Source organism: Eutrigla gurnardus (genome assembly GCF_963514095.1).
Source record: "Eutrigla gurnardus genome assembly, chromosome: 24".
NCBI classification, from domain to species: Eukaryota; Metazoa; Chordata; class Actinopteri; order Perciformes; family Triglidae; genus Eutrigla; species Eutrigla gurnardus.
Genome location: NC_139935.1, coordinates 12,661,922 through 12,682,853, shown reverse-complemented (window position 1 = coordinate 12,682,853; position 20,932 = coordinate 12,661,922). Strand labels below are relative to the sequence as shown.

Sequence of the window (20,932 nt, the reverse complement as noted above, 5' to 3'; positions counted from 1 at the left end):
TGGAGGTGAAGTCCAACCAGTCCAACCAGTGGTGGTCCTCAGTGTGTGAAGCTGACTTTGACCAGCAGGATGCAGAGGTGGTCTGTAGGGAGCTTGGCTGTGGGGCTCCTTCAGTCCTCCAGGGGGCGCTCTATGGAGACGTGGGGGCTCCAACGTGGACCAAAGAGTTCCAGTGTGGAGGCCATGAGTCTGCTCTCCTGGACTGTAGAAGCTCAGGCTCAGATAGAAACACCTGCTCACCTGGCAAAGCTGTTGGACTCACCTGCTCAGGTAGAAGAGGAGCTGCAGCTTTGATCTGGTTCATTTCTGTTCTCATCAAACTCACTTTGCTCTTTGACTGACGACTCTCTTCTTTCTGTTCAGAGCCTGTCAGGTTGGTGGGAGGAGCCAGTCGCTGTGCTGGAACACTGGAGGTGAGACATCAGGGAGACTGGAGACCAGTGGATGACTATGACTGGACCCTGAAGGAAGCAGCTGTTGCCTGCAGAGAGCTGGACTGTGGCTCTGCTGTTTCTGTAGGAGAGAGAGAGGAGTCCTCAAAAAGACCTGTGTGGAGGATCAGGTCTGACTGTGTTCATTCTGGATCCACTCTGAGGGAGTGTGCAAGATCAGATTCCTCTTCCTCCATCCAGAATCTCACCTGCTCAGGTAAGCCCCTCAGTGACATCATCTATGACATCATCTATGACAGCAGTGTTCCCAGTATGTTCCTTCCTCTGTCCCAGTGACAGTCAGTGGTTTCCACTGGACTGAACTGTAAAGTTCTCCAGGACAATGACGTCCTAGAATGTAGAGAAGTGGGCTGGTTTCTGGAAGCTTCAGACCCTCCATAGACTGCTGAGCTTCACCTGGCAGGACACACCTGTCTGTCTGTCTGTCTGTCTGTCTGTCTGTCAGACCTGTGACATCACTTCCTGTTTCCACAGTGTATCTTGATCTCATTCTAATATTTAACGCTAGATCGTGGGCTTTAAGTCTCATGTTGTGTCATAAAAGTTTTCAAACATATCTTTTTTGTTTGATAATAATAATAACCATAATTATAACGACAATAATAAAGGTTATTTATAGCACTTATCAAAACAAGTAGTTACATCATTCTTTACGAGGCAGACATCAAAAGAGGAAAGGAGAGAATAAAATGCAACATACACACATTTCCAGATATTTATGAACAAATATGAATAAATCCAAATGAATTCTTAAAAAATATATCAATCTGAACGTGTTCACAAACTACAGGTAGCATCTAACAGGATGGAACTGTTTCTATGACTTCCTGTGACGTCTATGAAGGCTGCTGGAAAGTGTTGGACTGGACGGCAGCTTTTAGGCTCCGCCTCCTGCTGCTGCCGCCTGATCTCGTCTACTTTCCAGGCGAGGAGCAGTTCCTCTCCAACGAGCCTCATGTGACCGTTCATCATCTCTCTGTCTTTACAGACCTGCTGCTGCAGCCAAACATCTCCGTGTCCTCCTCCATGGACGGGGTCTCCGAGGCCCAGCAGCAGGGGTTTCAGGCGTTCAGGGGCTCCAACTTCATCGTCTTCTGCTCCGTCCAGCCACAGTACCCAGGAGGCTCCTTCCAGCTCACCTTCACCTCCTCCAACTCAGCACACAACTACACCCAGCCAGCTGTCAATCACACTGCCCACTTCCTGTTTCCTGCTGCAGAGCCCGCCCACCAGGGACGCTACAGCTGTGTTTATCACGTCCATGTTCTTTCTCATAACCTCTCCTATGAGAGCCGTCTGCTCTCTGTCACTGTCGTAGGTAAGCTGACTGTTCAATTCCTGATTAGCATGACTGGAAGAAGTGAAATGTAATAATATTCTTTTAGATTTAGGTTTAATCCCACAGACACAAAAAGAATGTGGCTGCAGCTGAAAATGAAGCAGAAGAATATTGTGCAAACAGGCAGCCTAAGACATATGGTTTTAATCTGATGCCAGATTGCCAGTCTGCCCATGCTCGGCAATAAACTCCTTTCTGATTCTGATTCTGAACATCGTGTCCCGACGTCAGGCTGCTCCAATCAATGTGCTTCCATATCTATTAGGTGGAAGTTTAGGTTCACTGTCTTTGTGGAACAGAGGACCCAGAGTGTCCCTCTTCTCAGGCTTAACAAACTCAGAGTTTGAACTAAACCTGCTTTCTGGAATCCAGCCCTGATCTAGTGAACAAAGTGAAACCAGGTCTGTAAATGGTGACAGCAAACAATGGACTGGAGGACCGAATGCCAGGTCCCTAGTTTGTGTTGAATGGCAGCTGTTGGAGTCATGATGAGTCATGTGATGACTGTCCATGTGTTTGATCATCAGATCTGAGACCTGTCATCATCAGATTGGTCACCGTGCCGCTGATTCTGCTGTCGGCGCAGGTCGGCCTTTACTTCTACTGTAAGGTACTGACACATGTCTGTTGTTGAGAGCACTGACTCAGTCTGTGTTCATTGACCTGGAGAGAGGAGCCATGCAGGAAGTCACATGTCTGTGTGCTGTCACGTCTCTCCAGGCCAGCAGGGGGCAGAAGCCGGGCAGACGGGAGGACGTGGAGCCGGATTACTACAACCTGGGCGTTGGTGCAGCTGAAGGAGGGCCGACTGAACAGGAAGGAGCTCGGGGAGCAGAGTAGCACCTCCAAGGAGCTCCTCTCACATCCACATGGGTTTCTAACACACCGACACCAGCTCATGTTCATACGCATGTTCCTCTGGAAATATGACTCATCACATTTCTACTATATTGTTATTACTCTGGACATGAAAAGATGTCCATGTTGAAGTGGGGGGTTTGGAGCTAGGTGCTATCTCTGAAGCGTGAGGATCTGCTGGTGATGCTTCTGTACCTCTTCCCTGATGGTAAAAGAGTGAACAGGTGATGTGCTGGGTGGGAGGGGTCAGTGGGGATGTTTCTAGCCTTCCTGATGATTCTGGTGTCATAGTGTGAGGCGATGGTAGGCAGACTGCAGCCAATGACCTTGGAGGCTCTGTGCACTACTTTCTCTCTGTTGCTAACCCAAATGTCCTCAGCTGATGGAGGAAGTGGAGTCTCTGCTGGGCTTTGCTGACAATGACACTGATGTTCAGGTCCCATGAGAGGGACTGGTGTATGGTGGGACCTAAGAAGCAGAAGGAGGAGACCCTCTCAACAAGATGGCCATAGATGGAGAGGGGGAGGTGTTGGGCTGCCTTCTTTCTGAGGTCAACCATCAGCTCTTTGCTTGTAGATGTATTGAGGATGAGGTTGTTGTCTTGGCACCACCTCACCAGCTGTTCTACTTCACCCTGGTAAGCACCCTGCCGCTTTCCTGATGTTTTGATGGTGGAGCAGCCTTCTGACATCATGCTCTGAGATTGAAAAGGGGGGGGACCAGCCAACCTAGGGTGGGGAGACTGAGAGAGCTGGTCTGAGCTTCACTGGACTCCAATCTACAGTAGAAATGACACAATTATAATCCCATCTCCACATTAATAACCTGTTTGAGCCCCTCCAGTCTGGTGTTCGCCCCCTCCACAGCACTGAAACAGCCCTCGTCAAAGTACTCAATGACCTCCTCACCTCTGCTGACACAGGTTCCCTCAATATCCTCACCCTCCTCGATCTGAGCGCAGCCGTCGATACCGTGAGCCCTAACATTCTGCTCTCCAGGCTCCAAGACCTCGGTATGGAAGGTACCGCACTCAGCTGGCTCCAGTCATACCTCTCCAACAGATCCCACTTTATTTCCCTCCATAACCACACCTCTTCCTCAGCCACAGTCACACAGGGTGTTCCCCAGGGATCTGTACTCGGCCCCCTCCTCTTCATCATCTCCATCCTCATTCATGCCTTCATTTCCTCCCGTCTGGATGACTGTAACTCATTCCTCCACGGCATCAACTCCAGCTCCACAAACCGACTCCAACTGGTCCAGAACGCAGCCGCCCGTCTCATCAGCCCAGTCCTAAAGAATATCCACTGGCTTCCCATCTCCCACCGCATCACCTCCAAAATCCTGGTCTCACCTAGAAGGCACTCCACCATCTGGCCCCCCCTCATCTCCCTGACCTCATCCCCCCCTACCAACCCTCGCGGGCCCTCAGATCCACATCAGCCGGGCTCCTCTCCATCCACAAATCCAACCTCCACATCTTCGGGGCCAGAGCCTCCTCCAGGGCAGCTCCCAGGCTCTGGGACTCCCTTCCCCAAACCATCGGTGATTCTGAGTCCCTCACCATATTCCAGTCCCTCCTCCAAACCCATCTTCTTTCTTTCATTGTTTTGTCTGATGGTCTGTTTATCTCTTGTCTGTAAAGCGTCTTTGGGTTCAGAAAAGCGTGATATAAATTGAATGTGTTATTATTATTATTAGAAATCCTTCAGCCTCTCAGGAAGGGGGGCTCACATGATGCTTGGTCTTGTAGTTAGTGATTGTGTGCCGGCCCTGCCAAACCCCTTAAAGTCATGGACTTGGAGCTTGTTTTCAGGTGTGACTCTAGAAGTGGCTTCAGCTGTTTGAGCTGCCTTTTGAAGTTGCCATTTAAGGAGTTTGTATTGGTCTTTGTCGCCACATTGAAATGCAGCATTTGTCTCACTGCATAGGCGCCTTACTTCCTTGTTGAAGCGAGGCTTGTTGTTGCTATGGTAACAGGTTTCTTCATAGAGACGTGGTTGAAATCTCCCAGCACCAGGACTGCAGAGTCCTGTTGGAGGTCCCAGAGACTGTTTTCACACCGACTTCATTTGTTGGTCACATGTCATGACTTCACGTCAGCGCCCCCTTGTGGTTCACATGGCTCATTGTTGTTGTAGGTCAATTTGGGAAGCAGGACACATTTAGCTGAAGAGAATCACAATGAACAGCTTATTTTTGTGATGAACCAATTTTCATATTTCATAAGAATTCTGCTTCATTTTGTACATAAAGTGTTGACTTAATGTTGTACTTTATAAACAAGTATTTGATTTTGTATTTCAGGATTTTACTCTTATTAATCATTTTGCTCATTTCATAACAATTGTACTTGATTTTGCTATTTTTCATAAGTTTTGAGGTCATTTGACTTAGTTTAAGGAATGTTGTTGTTTATCGTGACTTTTTATCAATTTAATTTAGTCAATCAGTCAGTCTCTCTGTCTGTCTGTCTGTCTGTCTGTCTGTCTGTCTGTGTGTATGTGCGTGTGCGCGCGCGTGCATGTGTGTGTGCGTGCGTGCGTGCATAGCGGTTTAAATGAACGACAACAATAAACAAATGCTGAGAGATGATCAAGACTTTAGAGCAATTTAAGGTCGTGATTCTTGTCCCAAATATGGCAGGCTTCATTCAGTGATTGAAACAAATATTAACATTATCCATCCATCCATCCATTTTCTACCGCTTATCCTGTATTTTAGGGTCACGGTGGGGCTGGAGCCAATCCCAGCTGTCATTGGGTGAAGGCAGGGTACACCCTGGACAGGTTGCCAGTCTATCGCAGGGCCGACATGTAGAGACAGACAACCATTCACACTCACATTCACACCTACGGGCAATTTAGAGTCACCAATTATCCCCATCCTGCATGTCTTTGGACTGTGGGAGGAAGCCGGAGAACCCGGAGAGAACCCACGCTTAGACGGGGAGAACATGCAAACTCCACACAGAAGGAACCCAGGCCGACCCGGGAATCGAACCCAGGACCCTCTTGCTGTGAGGCGAGAGTGCTACCCACTACACCACCGTGCAGCCCAATATTAACATTAATTGAATTTTTTTTTTGTTTTTTTTGTTTTTTTACATATGATTCGAATATTAATTTTCACATTCAAAATTCTGTTTTTAACAACTATTTGAATATATATTCGAATTTAGAATATTTGTTGACAGCCCTGTTGTCTGCAGGCCCTGCCAAACCCCCTTAAAGTCATGGACTTGGAGCTTGTTTTCAGGTGTGACTCTAGAAGTGACTTCAGCTGTTTGAGCTGCCTTTTGAAGTTGCTATTTAAGGAGTTTGTATTGGTCTATGTCGCCACATTGAAATGCAGCATTTGTCTCACTGCATAGGCGCCTTACTTCCTTGTTGAAGCGAGGCTTGTTGTTGCTATGGTAACAGGTTTGGTGGGATACACACAGACTCACACACATTGATAGAGGACATTGCAGTGTCAGTGAAAATGTGGATATCATCATGTTGATCAGGTTTATAAACACCATCTTTGTCCTTGGTTTAGATGTTTGGAGTCTCTGAAGGTAATTAGGAAGGAGGAATACAGTGTTGTGATCAGACTCACTGATCAGTTGTATCTGGGAAGAGCTTTCTTCATGGAGACGTGGTTGAAATCTCCCAGCACCAGGACTGCAGAGTCCTGTTGGAGGTCTCAGAGACCGTTTTCACACCGACATCATCTGTTAGTCACATATGTCATGACTTCACGTCAGCGCCCCCTTGTGGTTCACATGGCTCATTGTTGTTCTGATGTTGATTTGGGCAGCAGGACACATTTAGCTGAAGAGAATCACAATGAACAGCTTAATTTGTGATGAACCAATGTTTATATTTCATAAGAATTCTGCTTCTTTTTATACATAAGTGTTGACTTAATGTTGTTCTTTATAAAAAAGTATATGATTTTGTATTTCAGGATTTTACTCTTATTAATCATTTTGCTCATATCATCAACAGTTGTATTTGATTTTGCTATTTTTTATAAGTTTTAAGCTCATTTGACTTAGTTTAAGGAATGTTGTTGTTTATCGTGACTTTTTATTCATGACAATGTTTTATATGATGAGAAGAGAAAGCAAAAAGCAAAATGAAACAAAAATACCAAAAACTAACAAATATGAGGCCATGGGATGATCAGTAAATCAAAGCAAATTTCAAAATAAAAGTCTGTATATAGAATAATGATTAAGCATCTGTCTCAATGAGTTTGCTCATTTTTGTACTGAACAGATTTTGATGAGAAATATGGTCATAACTAAGCAAACAATCTGAATAAACATAAGAAACATATGCAGCAGGTCGATGCAGTTGAAGTAGAACACTGAAATCTTGACTTTGTATATTTGTTTTGGAATTACAATCGACCACAAATCTCTCAGTTCATGTTTTATGTTACATTTTATGCCTATATTTGATTCCTAGACTATTTCATGTCGTACGTTGTCATTTTGAACTGCTGTGATTTTGTTTTGGACACATTTAATGAGCTTTGTTGGAGGAGCCTGAGATCCAACGACTGCTCCTCTGGAATCCTTGTGCAAAAGAAAATAAATACATATATAATACATAATTTGATGTATCGCTCTGTTTTTTCACATGACACACTTTCACATGTCAAATGAACGACTACATTTTGCCACATTTAGCTCTTAACGTTTAAAAAAGTGGTGTGAATATTTTAAAGTCACTTTTTGCCACATTTACAGCAATATTTGTGAACTTTGTCATATTTACTTTTCTTGTAAAAATATATTCAATCTAAATGTTTGATATGAAATATAAATCCGTTTGTTAAAGGTCCCATATTATGAAAAACAGGTTTTCTCTGGTCTCTCCACCTATAAACTGGTCCTCCCTGAGCCTGTCAACTCCCAGGATGAGGAAAACAAGTGACTCCTGCATGGTCTCTGCAGCCCCCCCACTGGTACAACAGGGCTCCAGTGTTGTTGGACCTCCGACGGCTGTGTGGAATTGATGAAAAACATTATAATATGGGACCTTTAAAATCCCTGACCTGTTAAGGGCCAACCTTCAATTTTGTAAATTCCAGGTTTATTCCCATTAATTCCCGTTAATTACCATAGACATTTTGCAACTCTGAAAATTCCCGGAATTTTGCAACCCTATTGAAAAAATATCTAATTTATTAGGCAAGGCAAGGCAACTTTATTTGTATAGCACATTTCATACACAAGGCAGACTCAAAGTGCTTCACATCATACAACAAAGTGAAAAAAAATAGAAGAATTAAAAGAAAATAAAGGCAAAAAATTAAAAATGCATTACAGAAAGAAAAGGAGAATAAAAACATATTTGCAATAATTAAAAACAGTGCAGACATTAAAAGATTTAGCAGAAAGCTATGGTGAACATAAAAGTTTTCAGTCTAGTTTTAAAAGTGGTCAGAGTTGGGGCAAGTCTTACATCTTCAGGAAGTTTATTCCAGCTATTTGTTGCATAGTGACTAAATGATGCTTTCCCGTGATTGTTGTTTACTCTGGGAATCTCTAACAGATTGGTCTCAGAAGATCTTAGTGGTCTAGAAGGATTATGTAGTGGGAGCATATCAGTGATATACTTCGGTCCTAGACCATGTAGTGATTTATATGTGAGCAGGAGGATTTTGAAATCAATCCTCTGACATACAGGGAGCCAATGTAAGGATTTAAGAATTGGTGTAATGTGCTCACATTTTTTGGTCTTTGTAAGAACTCTAGCAGCAGCGTTCTGAACAAGACAGTTTTTTTCGGACGACCTGCAAGGAGACCATTACAGTAGTCTAGCCTACTAGTAATAAAGGCATGTACAAGTTTTTCTAAGTCTTGAGCTGACATGAGCCCTCTAAGTCTTGCTACATTTTTTAGGTGATAGTAGGCTGATTTTGTTACTGATTTAATGTGACTGTCGAAATGTAAATCAGAATCCATAATAACCCCAAGATTTCTGGCTTTGTTTGAGGTTTTCAGGGACAGAGAGTGAAGGTGTTGAATTACTTTAAACCTTTCTTTTTTAGCACCAAAAACAATTATCTCAGTTTTGTCCTCATTTAGTTGTAGGAAGTTTTGGCACATCCAGTCTTTGACTTGCTCAATGCACTGGCACAGAAGATCTATGGGGCGATAGTCGTTTGGTGATAGTGCTACATAGATTTGGGTGTCATCGGCATAGCAATGGTGGTCAATGTTATTATTTTGCATGATTTGTCCTAGTGGGAGCATGTAGATGTTGAATAAAGTTGGCCCCAAGATTGAACCTTGGGGGACTCCACACGTTACATTGGTAGGTTCTGATACAAAGTCGCCAATGGAAACAAAATAGTTCCTATCTTGTAGATATGACTTGAACCAGTTTAAGACTGTGACTGAGAGCCCCACCCAGTTTTCCAACCTGTCCAAGAGTATTGAGTGGTCGACAGTGTCAAATGCAGCACCGAGGTCTAATAGCATTAATATTGAAGTTTTGCCAGAGTCTGTGTTAAGACGGATGTCATTTACAACTTTAATAAGGGCCGTCTCAGTGCTATGAAAAGGTCGAAATCCTGACTGGAAGTTGTTGTGGTAGCCAGTTGAAGCCAGGAAGTGATTTAAATGTTGGAGGACAACTTTCTCAATTATTTTACTTATGAAGGGTAGATTTGAAATTGGTCTGTAGTTGTTGATAATAGAGGCATCTAGGCTCCGCTTTTTTAGAAGAGGTTTAATGACTGCAGTTTTGAAGGCCTTTGGGAAATTGCCTGATTGAATGGAGTTATTAACTATTTGCAATACGTCTATTGATAGGCAGTCAAAAACATTCTTAAAAAAGTTGGTAGGTAAAGCATCAAGGCAGCAGGTGGATGATTTTAGATTTGTCACCGTTTCCACTAGAGTTTTAGAGTCTATGGCATTAAAGCTTGCCATGATTGCTGTGTTACTTTTGCCTGAACAGGGTGGTGATCCAACTTTTTTGTTTGAGATATTGATGGCGCGTCTGATGCCTTCAATTTTATTAGTATAAAAGAATGCAAACTCATTGCATTTCTGCGTGGAGTGGAGTTTAGCTGGTATTTGTGTTGGGGGGTTGGTCAGTCTGTCAACAGTTGCAAATAGGGTTTTCGCCTTATTAGTGTTGTTGTTTATGATATTGGAGAAGTATGTTTCTCTCGCACTTTTTAAGACTAAATTGTAGGCCCGGAGGCTCTCTTTATAGATGTCATGGTGAATATGAAGTTTAGTACTCCGCCAGATTCGTTCAGCCTTCCTGCACTCTCTTCTCTGGGCTGTCACAACAAACATTTCCCAATGTTTACTCTCTTAGTAGTCACAACAGGAATGCAGAAGGTGCCATGTTTTGATGTAGGCGACCTTGGGTCCAGCTGATAATGCGGTCTACTACTGAACCCTTTTCTGTCTCAGTAATATTCAGGGCTGCTGTCAGGGTGGGGAGGGGGTGGCCAAAAGGGAAGAGGTGGCCATAAGGGAAGGGTCTTGGAGGAGGGGTCTTGGATTTTAGTGACTTAGTTGCAGCTTTGGAAGAGGGGGTCTTGGGTTTTAGTGACTTAGTTGCAGCTTTGGAAGAGGGGGTCTTGGATTTTGGTGACTTCGTTGCAGCCTTGGAAGAGGGGGTCTTGAGTTTTGGTGACTTAGTTGCAGCCTTGGGAGAGGGGGTCTGAGTAGGGCGGGGGGTAGGTGGGGGTAGCTCCTGGAATTCCAAGGGGGAGGAGGGGAGAGAAAGGTTTATTGGAGGGAGGGAGAATGACGAAGACCTGGATTGGGATTTGGGAGGGGTGGGGGAGGGATCCACAATCAGTCCTCCTTCGACGTTGTTGATAATCTGAGAAGGGCGGGGGGTAGGTGGGGGTAGCTCTTGGAACTCCAAGGGGGAGGAGGGGAGAGAAAGGTTTATTGGAGGGAGGGAGAATGACGAAGACCTGGATTGGGATTTGGGAGGGGTGGGGGAGGGATCCACATTCAGTCCTCCTTCGACGTTGTTGATAATCTGAGAAGGGCGGGGGGTAGGTGGGGGTAGCTCTTGGAACTCCAAGGGGGAGGAGGGGAGAGAAAGGTTTATTGGAGGGAGGGAGAATGACGAAGACCTGGATGGAGATTTGGGGGGGGGGTGGGGGAGGGATCCACTGATCCAGCAGTGGGGTTGAGGAGGCGCTGTGCCTGGATGGAGATGGTAACGCAGGCCAGCCGGTCAGATCACAGATATCGGGGCGCTGGGTCCTGCCAGATATCCGTTCTCCCATGTCACGGGGAAATGGTCTTCTCTTTGGCTTCGCACCAAGTGTGTTCCAGGGAGGATTATCGCTGGTAGATTTATTACCGTGTACAGGATCCTCCCGTTTCTTCATAGCTTCATTATTGCTACTTAGCTGGGTTCTAGCATGCTCCTGTCCACTGTTTTGAGTCAGTGCTAGAGTGGTGTTGTTCCCACAAAGTCCATTCACTTCTACATTTACTTCTAACCGATTCATTTTTGTTTCCAGCAGTAAAATCTTCTGTAGGAGTTTATGGTAATCTTCCGTAGAGAAGGGAGGCATCTTCTGCTAATTACCTTTAGCAGGCTCAGGCTTATCTTGTTTGGTAGGCCTCCTCGCGTAGCGTTGAGGAAGTCGTAAAAATATTGAAAAATGCCCGTTTTATCTCAAAGAAAATATAATCCCACTGGTTTTGTAAATATCCAGGAGCTGCTGCTCTTTGTTTCTTATTGAGGAGAAGCAGATAGCAAAAAAATAGCAGAAAATCGCAGGCAGGGGTGAGAGCAAAGAGAAAAAGCGTCTGCACTGTAGCAAAGCCGGAAGTAAGGGGTAAGACATTAATGTGACTATTCTCACTCTCCTCCTCCTGTCGTTTTTGTAGTTGCCAGGTAAAGGCGTTTGTGGCAGGTCTCAGCTGAACGCAGCAAAGGAGACAACAAGCAAGAGGGCTCGTTCCAGCCTTGATGAGCAAGTATGTTGTCTAGAGCTTGCCCTTTTCACAATATTAACTTTTGTGGTAGTGCATTGTATTCCACCCTTTGCTTACACTCTAACCCCTGTGAATTTCCCCGTTGTGGGACTAATAAAGGAATATCTTATCTTATCTATAATGATAGGAAAATAGTTAATGGGAAATTCTTTATTTGCCAAATACAACATTTTAAGATAAGATAAGATAATATTTCCTTTATTGTCCCACAATGAGGGAAATTCACATTAACCCATCCTTACTATTTAGAAGCAGTGGGCAGCCATGGTCCAGGGACCAAATGCCTTTGTCCTCATCAAGGGAAATGGCAGTTGCAACTGTTAACGAGCATGCATAGTTGGACGAGCTGGTAGACTTGTGCAATTAATAGTTAATATGATGTGATGTAACTGTTTTGGGCTGCGTCCACACTGGAGGTTTTCCAAACAAAATGATTTGCTTTTTCATATGGAGAAAAGTAGCAGTAATAACATTTAAATACGCATACAGAATTGAAGCAAAGGCCGAATTATTGTTAAATTAAAATAAATTTAATTTAATTTAATTTTTAATTCTTCCCCAGGGTCTAGAAGTAGCAGTGTGCCATCACGGCAATATCCTTCGGGCCCTGAATATGTACAGGCAAGTATAAAAACATTCTTCGTATTTTCACGACAGTTCCATTTATTTCAAATGCTCATGAAGTGACACTTAATTAATGCAATGCTGTCATACAATCCCACAGGGGTGAGATCTTTGCATATCAAATGTTCCTGCAGAAGGAAATCCCAGCCAGTCCACCAGCCTTCTTCTGCATGGACGTAATATGCAAGTACTGGCCTTACATCCAGAGAATTGCTGAAGCCTGCCCAGAGTACAGTCCCCTCACCACCATGAAGCCTCTGTTGTCTGTGCTCCATGCGAAAGCACATGGCATCAAGTGTGAGGTAGTTTTTACTCATCCCTTGTGTTTCGATGCCAGTCATTTTTCCATGTCAAATCCAATCTGCTTGATTACAGAGCCAAAACAACAATCCATGTTTCCCTGAACTCAGATTAATAGATGGCACTGTATATTCCTAAAATGTCCGATAAAATGGGGAGGAGGCAATCAGGATGGAGCGGGTTCTACCCTGGGAGAGGAGGTGGAAATGGTTAACTCCTTCCTGTCCAGGACCGCCATAATCACAAAGTTCATGGGCAAAGGAGTTTGGTTATAGGGTTTGATATTTAATGAAATATCAAATATTTTTCATATTTGATATTTTATGTCCAGAATCATCATATAGATAGCATGACTTGACAGCATAGAGTTCCACTAGTGGAGCCTTTTAACAGCATTGTTGTTGACTGGAGCTGCTAGGCAAACATCATTTTTGTCTTCTTTTTTGGTCGGTAACAGCACGCACAGACATGCTAACTGTCCAGATTATGGACCGGAATAAGAGAAAGATGGAGAACATGTGTAAAACCTTGTGCACAAGATTTCGTAAGGTAACCTTCTCTTTGCAGAAAAGCGGCCACATTGCAATATGAGTGACAAATGTCACTCTTAAAGTTTCATTTCCTCCATCCCTCCTTTTCCTACAGACACAGCAGAATCTTGAGTGGGAGAGGCAGAGCCTAGAGACCCTCAAGGGAGAGATGTCTGCACATGATGGGACTGTGGAACAGTGGGTCAGAGATGTCCGGGACTGGGCTGAACATGGTAGGTATCATTAATCAACTTGTATAATATCGAACATTTCCGCATTACAATTGAAACAAGCATTTTTGCCGTTTCTGCAGAAAGCCAAATGTTCGGTCAATGTTTTTATCTGTTATGAACCATGGCAATGTCAATTATGAGCATGTTCTTTCTTTGAGTTGGTGTTGTCTGTTATGTGATTTCCTTGTATAATTTGTTGATTTGCAGTACACTGTAACTTCAGGGTGTCCATGTAAAAGAGAGCAGTCTATTAAGGGCCTTCTCTGATTAAATAAGTCAGTACAATGTTCTTGCATAACTCAACATTGCTTTGTGTTGTAAAGAACCCCCTGCAGCCAGTAATGATTCTCTGCTACAAGTGAGATCCAGAGTTGAGGAGACTGGGCCTAAGGCAGCGTAGGGCACGGCTTTATAGCCAAACAGGTACAAAGTTTGTGAAAGACATCAGATGTTTTCAGAAAGTTTTTCACATTTGATTATTAGGGTTTTTTCATGGATCGGAATGTGTCTTCTCTGATGTCTCCCAGACAGCAACTCAGGATGCTCTGTGATCCGCAACCGCATGTGGAGGGAGCAGAAACAGCTTGAGATCTATGTGGCTCAACATGATGCAATGGTCCAACCCCAAGAGCAAATCGGCCCTGTCAGTAACACTGTACAAGCTGGCTACATATTTCCTTGGCAGTTACCCCCCAATGGTATGTTACACATTGCATTTTTTGAACCTTCTAATTGGTATCACCGAATAGCCTCAACTTTTTATGAATGAGTTTAGAGAAGGGTCTGGATGACAAAAGAGGTCATGGCCTAATTAATTATTCTTGGCAACATTATTTCTTCTCATGTAAAAAATGTATTGAATTGGGAGACTGGTCGCCAACTGTTATACATTAATTTATGTTTTAGCTTATTAGTCTTTTTGTTCTGGCTTAATTTTTCTTTTCTTCTTTTTTTTACATTTCCAGATGGTGTGGATTTCCTTGCCAAAAAAAAGATTTTTGACAAGGTAATGCACATAAGAAGACTTGAGGAGGAGGTGATGATACTTGCTTTGGAAGTAAGGCAACACTGGGAGTTCCTCAAGAGAAGGGAGCAGACATTGAGTGGTCTATCCATCAGCACTGAGGGTAAGCCATTACCTATGAGAGGCCGTTTAGGAAATAATTCATATTTGCTCTCACATGTTATATCATACTGTCTTACAAACACTACTATAGTCACGCACATATACTACTATAGTTACACACACTTACTATCATACTCTCTCACAAACACTACTATAGTTACACACACTTACTATCATACTCTCTCACACACACTACTATAGTCACACACACATACTATCATACTCTCTCACATACACTACTATAGTCACACACACATACTATCATACTCTCTCACACACACTACTATAGTCACACACACTTACTATCATACTCTCTCACACACTACTATAGTCACACACAGATACTACTATAGTCACACACACTTACTATCATACTCTCTCACAAACACTACTATAGTCACACACACTTACTGTCATACTCTCTCACAAACACTACTATAGTCACACACAGATACTACTATAGTCACACACACTTACTATCATACTCTCTCACACACTACTATAGTCACACACAGATACTACTATAGTCACACACACTTACTGTCATACTCTCTCACAAACACTACTATAGTCACACACAGATACTACTATAGTCACACACACTTACTATCATACTCTCTCACACACTACTATAGTCACACACAGATACTACTATAGTCACACACACTTACTATCATACTCTCTCACAAACACTACTATAGTCACACACAGATACTACTATAGTCACACACACTTACTATCATACTCTCTCACACACTACTATAGTCACACACACTTACTATCATACTCTCTCACAAACACTACTATAGTCACACACACTTACTGTCATACTCTCTCACAAACACTACTATAGTCACACACAGATACTACTATAGTCACACACACATACTATCATACTCTCTCACACACTACTATAGTCACACACAGATACTACTATAGTCACACACACTTACTATCATACTCTCTCACAAACACTACTATAGTCACAAACACATACTATCATACTCTCTCACAAACACTACTATAGTCACACACACTTACTATCATACTCTCTCACAAACACTACTATAGTCACACACACTTACTGTCATACTCTCTCACAAACACTACTATAGTCACACACACTTACTATCATACTCTCTCACAAACACTACTATAGTCACACACACTTACTATCATACTCTCTCACATACACTACTATAGTCACACACACTTACTATCATACTCTCTTACATACACTACTATAGTCACACACACTTACTATCATACTCTCTCACATACACTACTATAGTCACACACACTTACTATCATACTCTCTTACATACACTACTATAGTCACACACACTTACTACTATAGTCACACACACATACTATCATACTCTCTCACAAACAATACTATAGTCACACACACTTACTACTATAGTTACACACACTTACTATCATACTCTCTCACATACACTATTATACTCAAAATTACTAAAACAGGAAGTTAGTTTGTTTAAACAGGAAATAGTATAAAGCCTCATTCCTTGATTGGTGCACAGCTCTGGGAGCTTACTGCTTTGTTCTTTAGCCAGCAGTTTGAAGGAGGTGTCGATCAAGAGAGCTTTGTAACACTGGAGGCCCTACATTTATGTTTTTGTTCCATCATAAATTAATTTCAAAACTCAAGATCACTGCAAATGAGCCAAAGGGAAATGTTGACTTCAAGAGGCCCACCAACAGGGCTGGACTGGGACCAAAAATTGTCCTGGGCATTTTCAACCGAGACTGGCCCACCAGGTATCGATGGAAAGACAATGAAGCCTATGAACAAACTTTTTTGTGACAATGCTTGTACACTGTCGGGCATCGCCCCTCGGCTGTAATTGGTCCAGCCCAGAATCAATCATGACTAAGGGGCCGATCTACCAGTTTTGTGTACCAATAGCAGTGTTTCCCACAGGATTCTATCGTGGGGTGTCTTGCGATCTTCTAGGGGGTCCGGGGGCATGACCCCCCCCCCCCCCCGGGAGAAAATGGGGTTGAGGAGTTGAAGCATTCAAGAAAAGATGAAAACAAAAATGACTTAAACACAGTGCTGAGCCTTCCAGGGTTCCCTAATTAGTTTTCACTGAGGGCCAAATTATGTCCAGGTTGCCAAGTCGAGGGCCAAATTGTCTGTTATTTTTCATTGGATCACTAAACATTGTTTTATGTGCAAATGTTATTATTGTTGCTGCTATTATTTGAAGTATTATTATTGTAATGATTAGTACTACCAGTGGTAGTTGGTTGTAGTAGCAGATAGTAGTAGTAGTCATAGCCTGTGTTGAGGGACAGATAAAAATGTACACTTGAAAGAAAATAAGTCCAATATCAACGATTTATTTATTTGAATGCCCTGGAGAATATTTTGATCAACAACAAAAAACAACAGCACTACAGCAAGTGGGGCACAAGAGAAAAAAATATTGTATAACAGTGGAGTTAATATTTTTGTTTGCAGCGTTACTTTTGTCTTGTAATTTGCAGACGGTCCCTACGCACTCGCCCGGCTGCCGGCTGCGCAGTTCTCCGTCCAGACCGGACGGCTTATTTATATAAAAAATCTGTGTTTTGGTCCTTGTAGCTCGTAGTCTATGATATTACGGTGGGGAAGAGGCATCATTTGTGTTTGAAAACGTTTCTCTTCAGATTTATTGATCCCGAATCTGTGAATATATTTCCAACTTTACAGAACTCTTTATTTCAGCAGGTTATTGCATAGTGTCACTGGGTCCGCACGCGCCGGACACTTTGCTCTTTATTATTATTATTATTATTATTATTATTATTATTATTATTATTAATATAAGTGGGTGACTATTCCTCAGCCTTCCTTGGTGTTTTGGTTTTGACATACGCGCACGCACTGTCAAACTCGCGCAGCTAAGGGGGGTCGGCGCGGGGGACGCCTTGCCATGGCGACGGGGGAAAACAGAACGTTGATGAACCAAACCAGCCGCGAGGATTTCCCCTTATAATAAACGCTGCTGCCCTCCTGTTTAGGCCTATCATTAGAGCCGCTAGTTAAGTCCATTCAGTCCGCCGCATTTCCACATCGACCGCGCTACGTGAGGGCTGTTGATTACGGTTCGAAATTTCCGACATTGTGGTTATCACATCGGAACGGGTTAAAATGTTATTTAAAAGTCAAATTGCCTCATTGACACGGTCCCGGTCGACCATTTTCACATGTTAACATCATAGACTGTATACATCCATGCAAATTGGTCATCTTAGAGGAGGCGGGACATTGTCCTTGAGATCCCGCTGGAGAGACACACATTTACATTTACATTTAGGTCATTTAGCAGACGCTTTTGTCCAAAGCGACTTACAATAAGTACATTTGTCAAAAGAAGGAAACAAAGAAACCACGACGTATCATTGCAGATGCAGTAAGAGCTAAAAATAGAACAAGTGCTAGGTCCTCATCTGAGTAAAGTAGTACTTCAAGAGTAACAGTGCTACGATCCGAGTTTTTTTTTTTTTTTTTTTTTTGCGGGGGGGGGGGGGTCGAGGGAGGGTGTTAGTGGGTCATGCTATGTAGAGTCGAGGTGAAGTCTGAACAGGTGAGTCTTGAGCCTTTTTCGGAAGATGGCAAATGACTCTGCTGTCCTGACATTGGTCGGGAGTTCGTTCCACCACTGAGGCGCCAGAACAGAGAAGAGTCTGGACTTTGCTGAGCGACATTTGTTTGATTTCAGCGATGGTGGTACCAGCCGGCCAGCTGAAGTAGAGGAGCGGAGTGCTCGCTTCGGGGCATGAGGTTTGACCAGTGTTTGAAGGTAGGCAGGTGCCGTTCCATTGATGGCCCTGAAGGCCAGTGTCATCGTCTTGAATTGGATGCGTGCTGCAACAGGGAGCCAGTGGAGGTCACGGAGGAGGGGGGTCACGTGGGAGAATTTGGGTAGATTGAAGATAAGGCGTGCTGCAGCGTTCTGGATACGCTGCAATGGTTTAATCGCATAGGCCGGGAGTCCGGCCAGGAGAGAGTTGCAGTAGTCAAGGCGGGAGATGACCAGTGCTTGGACCAAGAGCTGCGTTGCATCCTTTGTGAGGAAGGTCCGAATCCTGCGGATATTGTAGAGGGCAAATCTGCAGGATCGGGCCACAGCAGTGATGTTGGGGGTGCAGGATAGTTGGTCATCGAGGATTACACCCAGGTTCCTCGCAGTTGAGGAAGGAAATACTGTGATGCCCTCAACAGTGACCGACAGGTCCATGTGAGGGCAGTCTTTCCCTGGGATGAAGAGGAGTTCGGTTTTATTCAGGTTAAGCTTGAGGTGATGTGCAGTTGTCCAGACAGAGATGTCAGCCAGACAGTCCGAGATGCGAGTTGCAATGTGAGCCTCAGAGGACGGGGGAAAAGAGAGGAACAGCTGGGTGTCATCAGCGTAGCAATGGTAGGAGAATCCATGCGATGTGATAACAGAACCTAGTGATCTGGTGTATAGTGAGAACAGAAGCGGTCCTAATACTGAGCCTTGAGGGACACCCGTGTCCAGAGAGCAGGGTTTGGACATAGAGCCATTCCATGTGACCTGAAAGGTGCGGTTTGTCAGGTATGATGTAAACCAGGTGAGAGCAGAGTCGGTTATGCCAAGTTCAGCCAGAGTGGAGAGGAGAATTTGGTGGTTGACTGTGTCGAATGCAGCAGATAGGTCAAGGAGAATGAGAACAGAGGAGTTGGATGATGTTTTGGCGTCTCGCAGGGACTCGGTCACAGTGAGGAGGGCCGTCTCAGTGGAGTGGGCAGTCCTGAATCCTGATTGGTTACGGTCTAGGAGGTTCTTCCGCAAGAGATAGGATGACAGTTGGTTGTAGGCAGCACGTTCCAAGGTTTTAGAGAGGAATGAAAGAAGAGATACAGGTCTGTAGCTTTGGATGTCAGTAGCGTCAAGGGTGGGTTTTTTCAGGAGAGGCTTCACGATAGCGGTCTTAAAATCCGCTGGAATGACACCTGAGGTGAGGGAGGAGTTGATCAGGGTGGTGAGGAATGGCAAGATGTCGTGTGAGATGTCCTGGAGAAGAGAGGAGGGAATCGGGTCAAGGGAGCAGGTGGTGGCACGGTTAGATGTAACAAGTGCGTGAACGTCTTCAGAGGTGAGGGGGCTAAAGCTGGTAAGACCATCCGAGTTGAGAGTTGGGGGAGATGTCTTCTGGGAGGGAATAGGCGTGAATGATGAGCTGATGTCATTTACTTTCTTGGTAAAGTAAGTTGCAAAGTCATCGGCAGTAAGGAAGGAAGGGGGCGGAGGGGTAGGAGGGGTGAGGAGGGAAGAGAACATGGAGAAGAGTTTCCTGGGGTTGGAGGCAGAAGAGTTGATCTTTGCCAGGTAGAAGGCAGATTTAGCTGCCGAAACAGTTGAGGTGAAGTCAGAGAGGAGGAGGTGGTAGTGAGCAAGGTCCTCGTGCTGTCCCGATTTCTTCCATTTTCTCTCTGACGCTCGCAACAATGATCTGTTGGTTCGCAGAGGTTCAGACAGCCAGGGAGGGGGGGGAGACGATCGCGCCGGTCGTGCGATTGGGGGACAGAGAGTGTCCAAAGAAGAGGCGAGTGAGGACATCAGGATAGAGGAGGCTTCCTCAGTAGGCATTAAGGAGAACTGTTCCGAGGATGGGAGCGAGGAGATAACAGTTGAGGAGAGAGCGGAGGGAGTGAGGGATTTCAGGTTGCGGCGGCTGGTGACCATTCGAGGCGTAGAGGGGAGGGATGTGGTGGGCTTCATGGGGAGGGAGAAAGTCACAAAGTGGTGGTCGGACACGGTGAGCGGGGTAACAGAGATTGCCGAGATGCCACAGGATCTTGTGAAGACAAGGTCAAGTTGGTTCCCGGCCCGGTGAGTTGGTGGAGAGGGGGAGAGCGTAAGGTCAAATGCGGAAAAGAAGTCGATGAATTCAGATGAGTGTAGCTTTCCCGAGTGGATGTTGAAGTCACCGAGGACGACGAGCGGTGTGCCATCATCAGGGGAGCAGCTCAGGAGGGCATCCATCTCATCCAAAAAGTCACCAAGAGGACCGGGTGGGCGATAGATCACTATGATGTTGAGTTTGAAAGGAATGGTGACAGCGACGGCGTGAAATTCAAGCGTAGATTGGGGTAGGTGGTCGAGAGGAAGGACCTGGTAGGACCATGTGGGTGAGATGAGGAGCCCAGTTCCTCCTCCTCGCCCTGTTAGTCTTGGGGAGTGTGAAAATGAGTAGGCAGTTGAAAGGGCAGCTGGAGTGGCAGTGTTTTCTGGGGTGATCCAGGTCTCTGTGAGGGCCAGGAAGTGGAGAGACTGCAGGGAGGCATAGGCTGAGATGGTGTCCGCCTTCTTGACTGCAGACTGGCAGTTCCACAGCCCCCCTAGTACTTCAAGTTCCTTACCGGTGGAGATTGGTGGGTAGCAGAGATTGGATGGGTTACAGCCTCGAATGAAGGGACTTCGGTAAAATCTTCTCCAGTGCGATGTCC

At 44.5% G+C, this 20,932-nt stretch overlaps 1 protein-coding gene and 1 long non-coding RNA gene across 2 annotated transcripts in view; one reads left to right on the top strand and one right to left on the bottom strand.

Annotated features, from left to right (window-relative positions):
• LOC311010071 (uncharacterized protein) overlaps positions 1-3,094 on the top strand; it is a gene marked incomplete at both ends in the record, with an annotated part of 443,514 nt that extends 440,420 nt beyond the window's left edge. Inside the window, 3 exons of the mRNA XM_084004552.1 lie at positions 414-648; positions 1,441-1,766; positions 3,029-3,094. Of these exons, the coding sequence (XP_083860678.1) occupies positions 414-648; positions 1,441-1,766; positions 3,029-3,094 (627 nt within the window). The remainder of the gene's footprint in view (positions 1-413; positions 649-1,440; positions 1,767-3,028) is intronic.
• An 11,706-nt stretch (positions 3,095-14,800) lies between these two features.
• Positions 14,801-15,896, bottom strand: LOC311009683. Its single transcript, XR_014596678.1, has 3 exons — positions 15,510-15,896; positions 15,204-15,295; positions 14,801-14,883 (listed from the first exon to the last, which is right to left on the bottom strand). It is a non-coding gene; the product is annotated as an uncharacterized lncRNA (long non-coding RNA).
• Between the last annotated feature and the right edge of the window lie 5,036 nt (positions 15,897-20,932).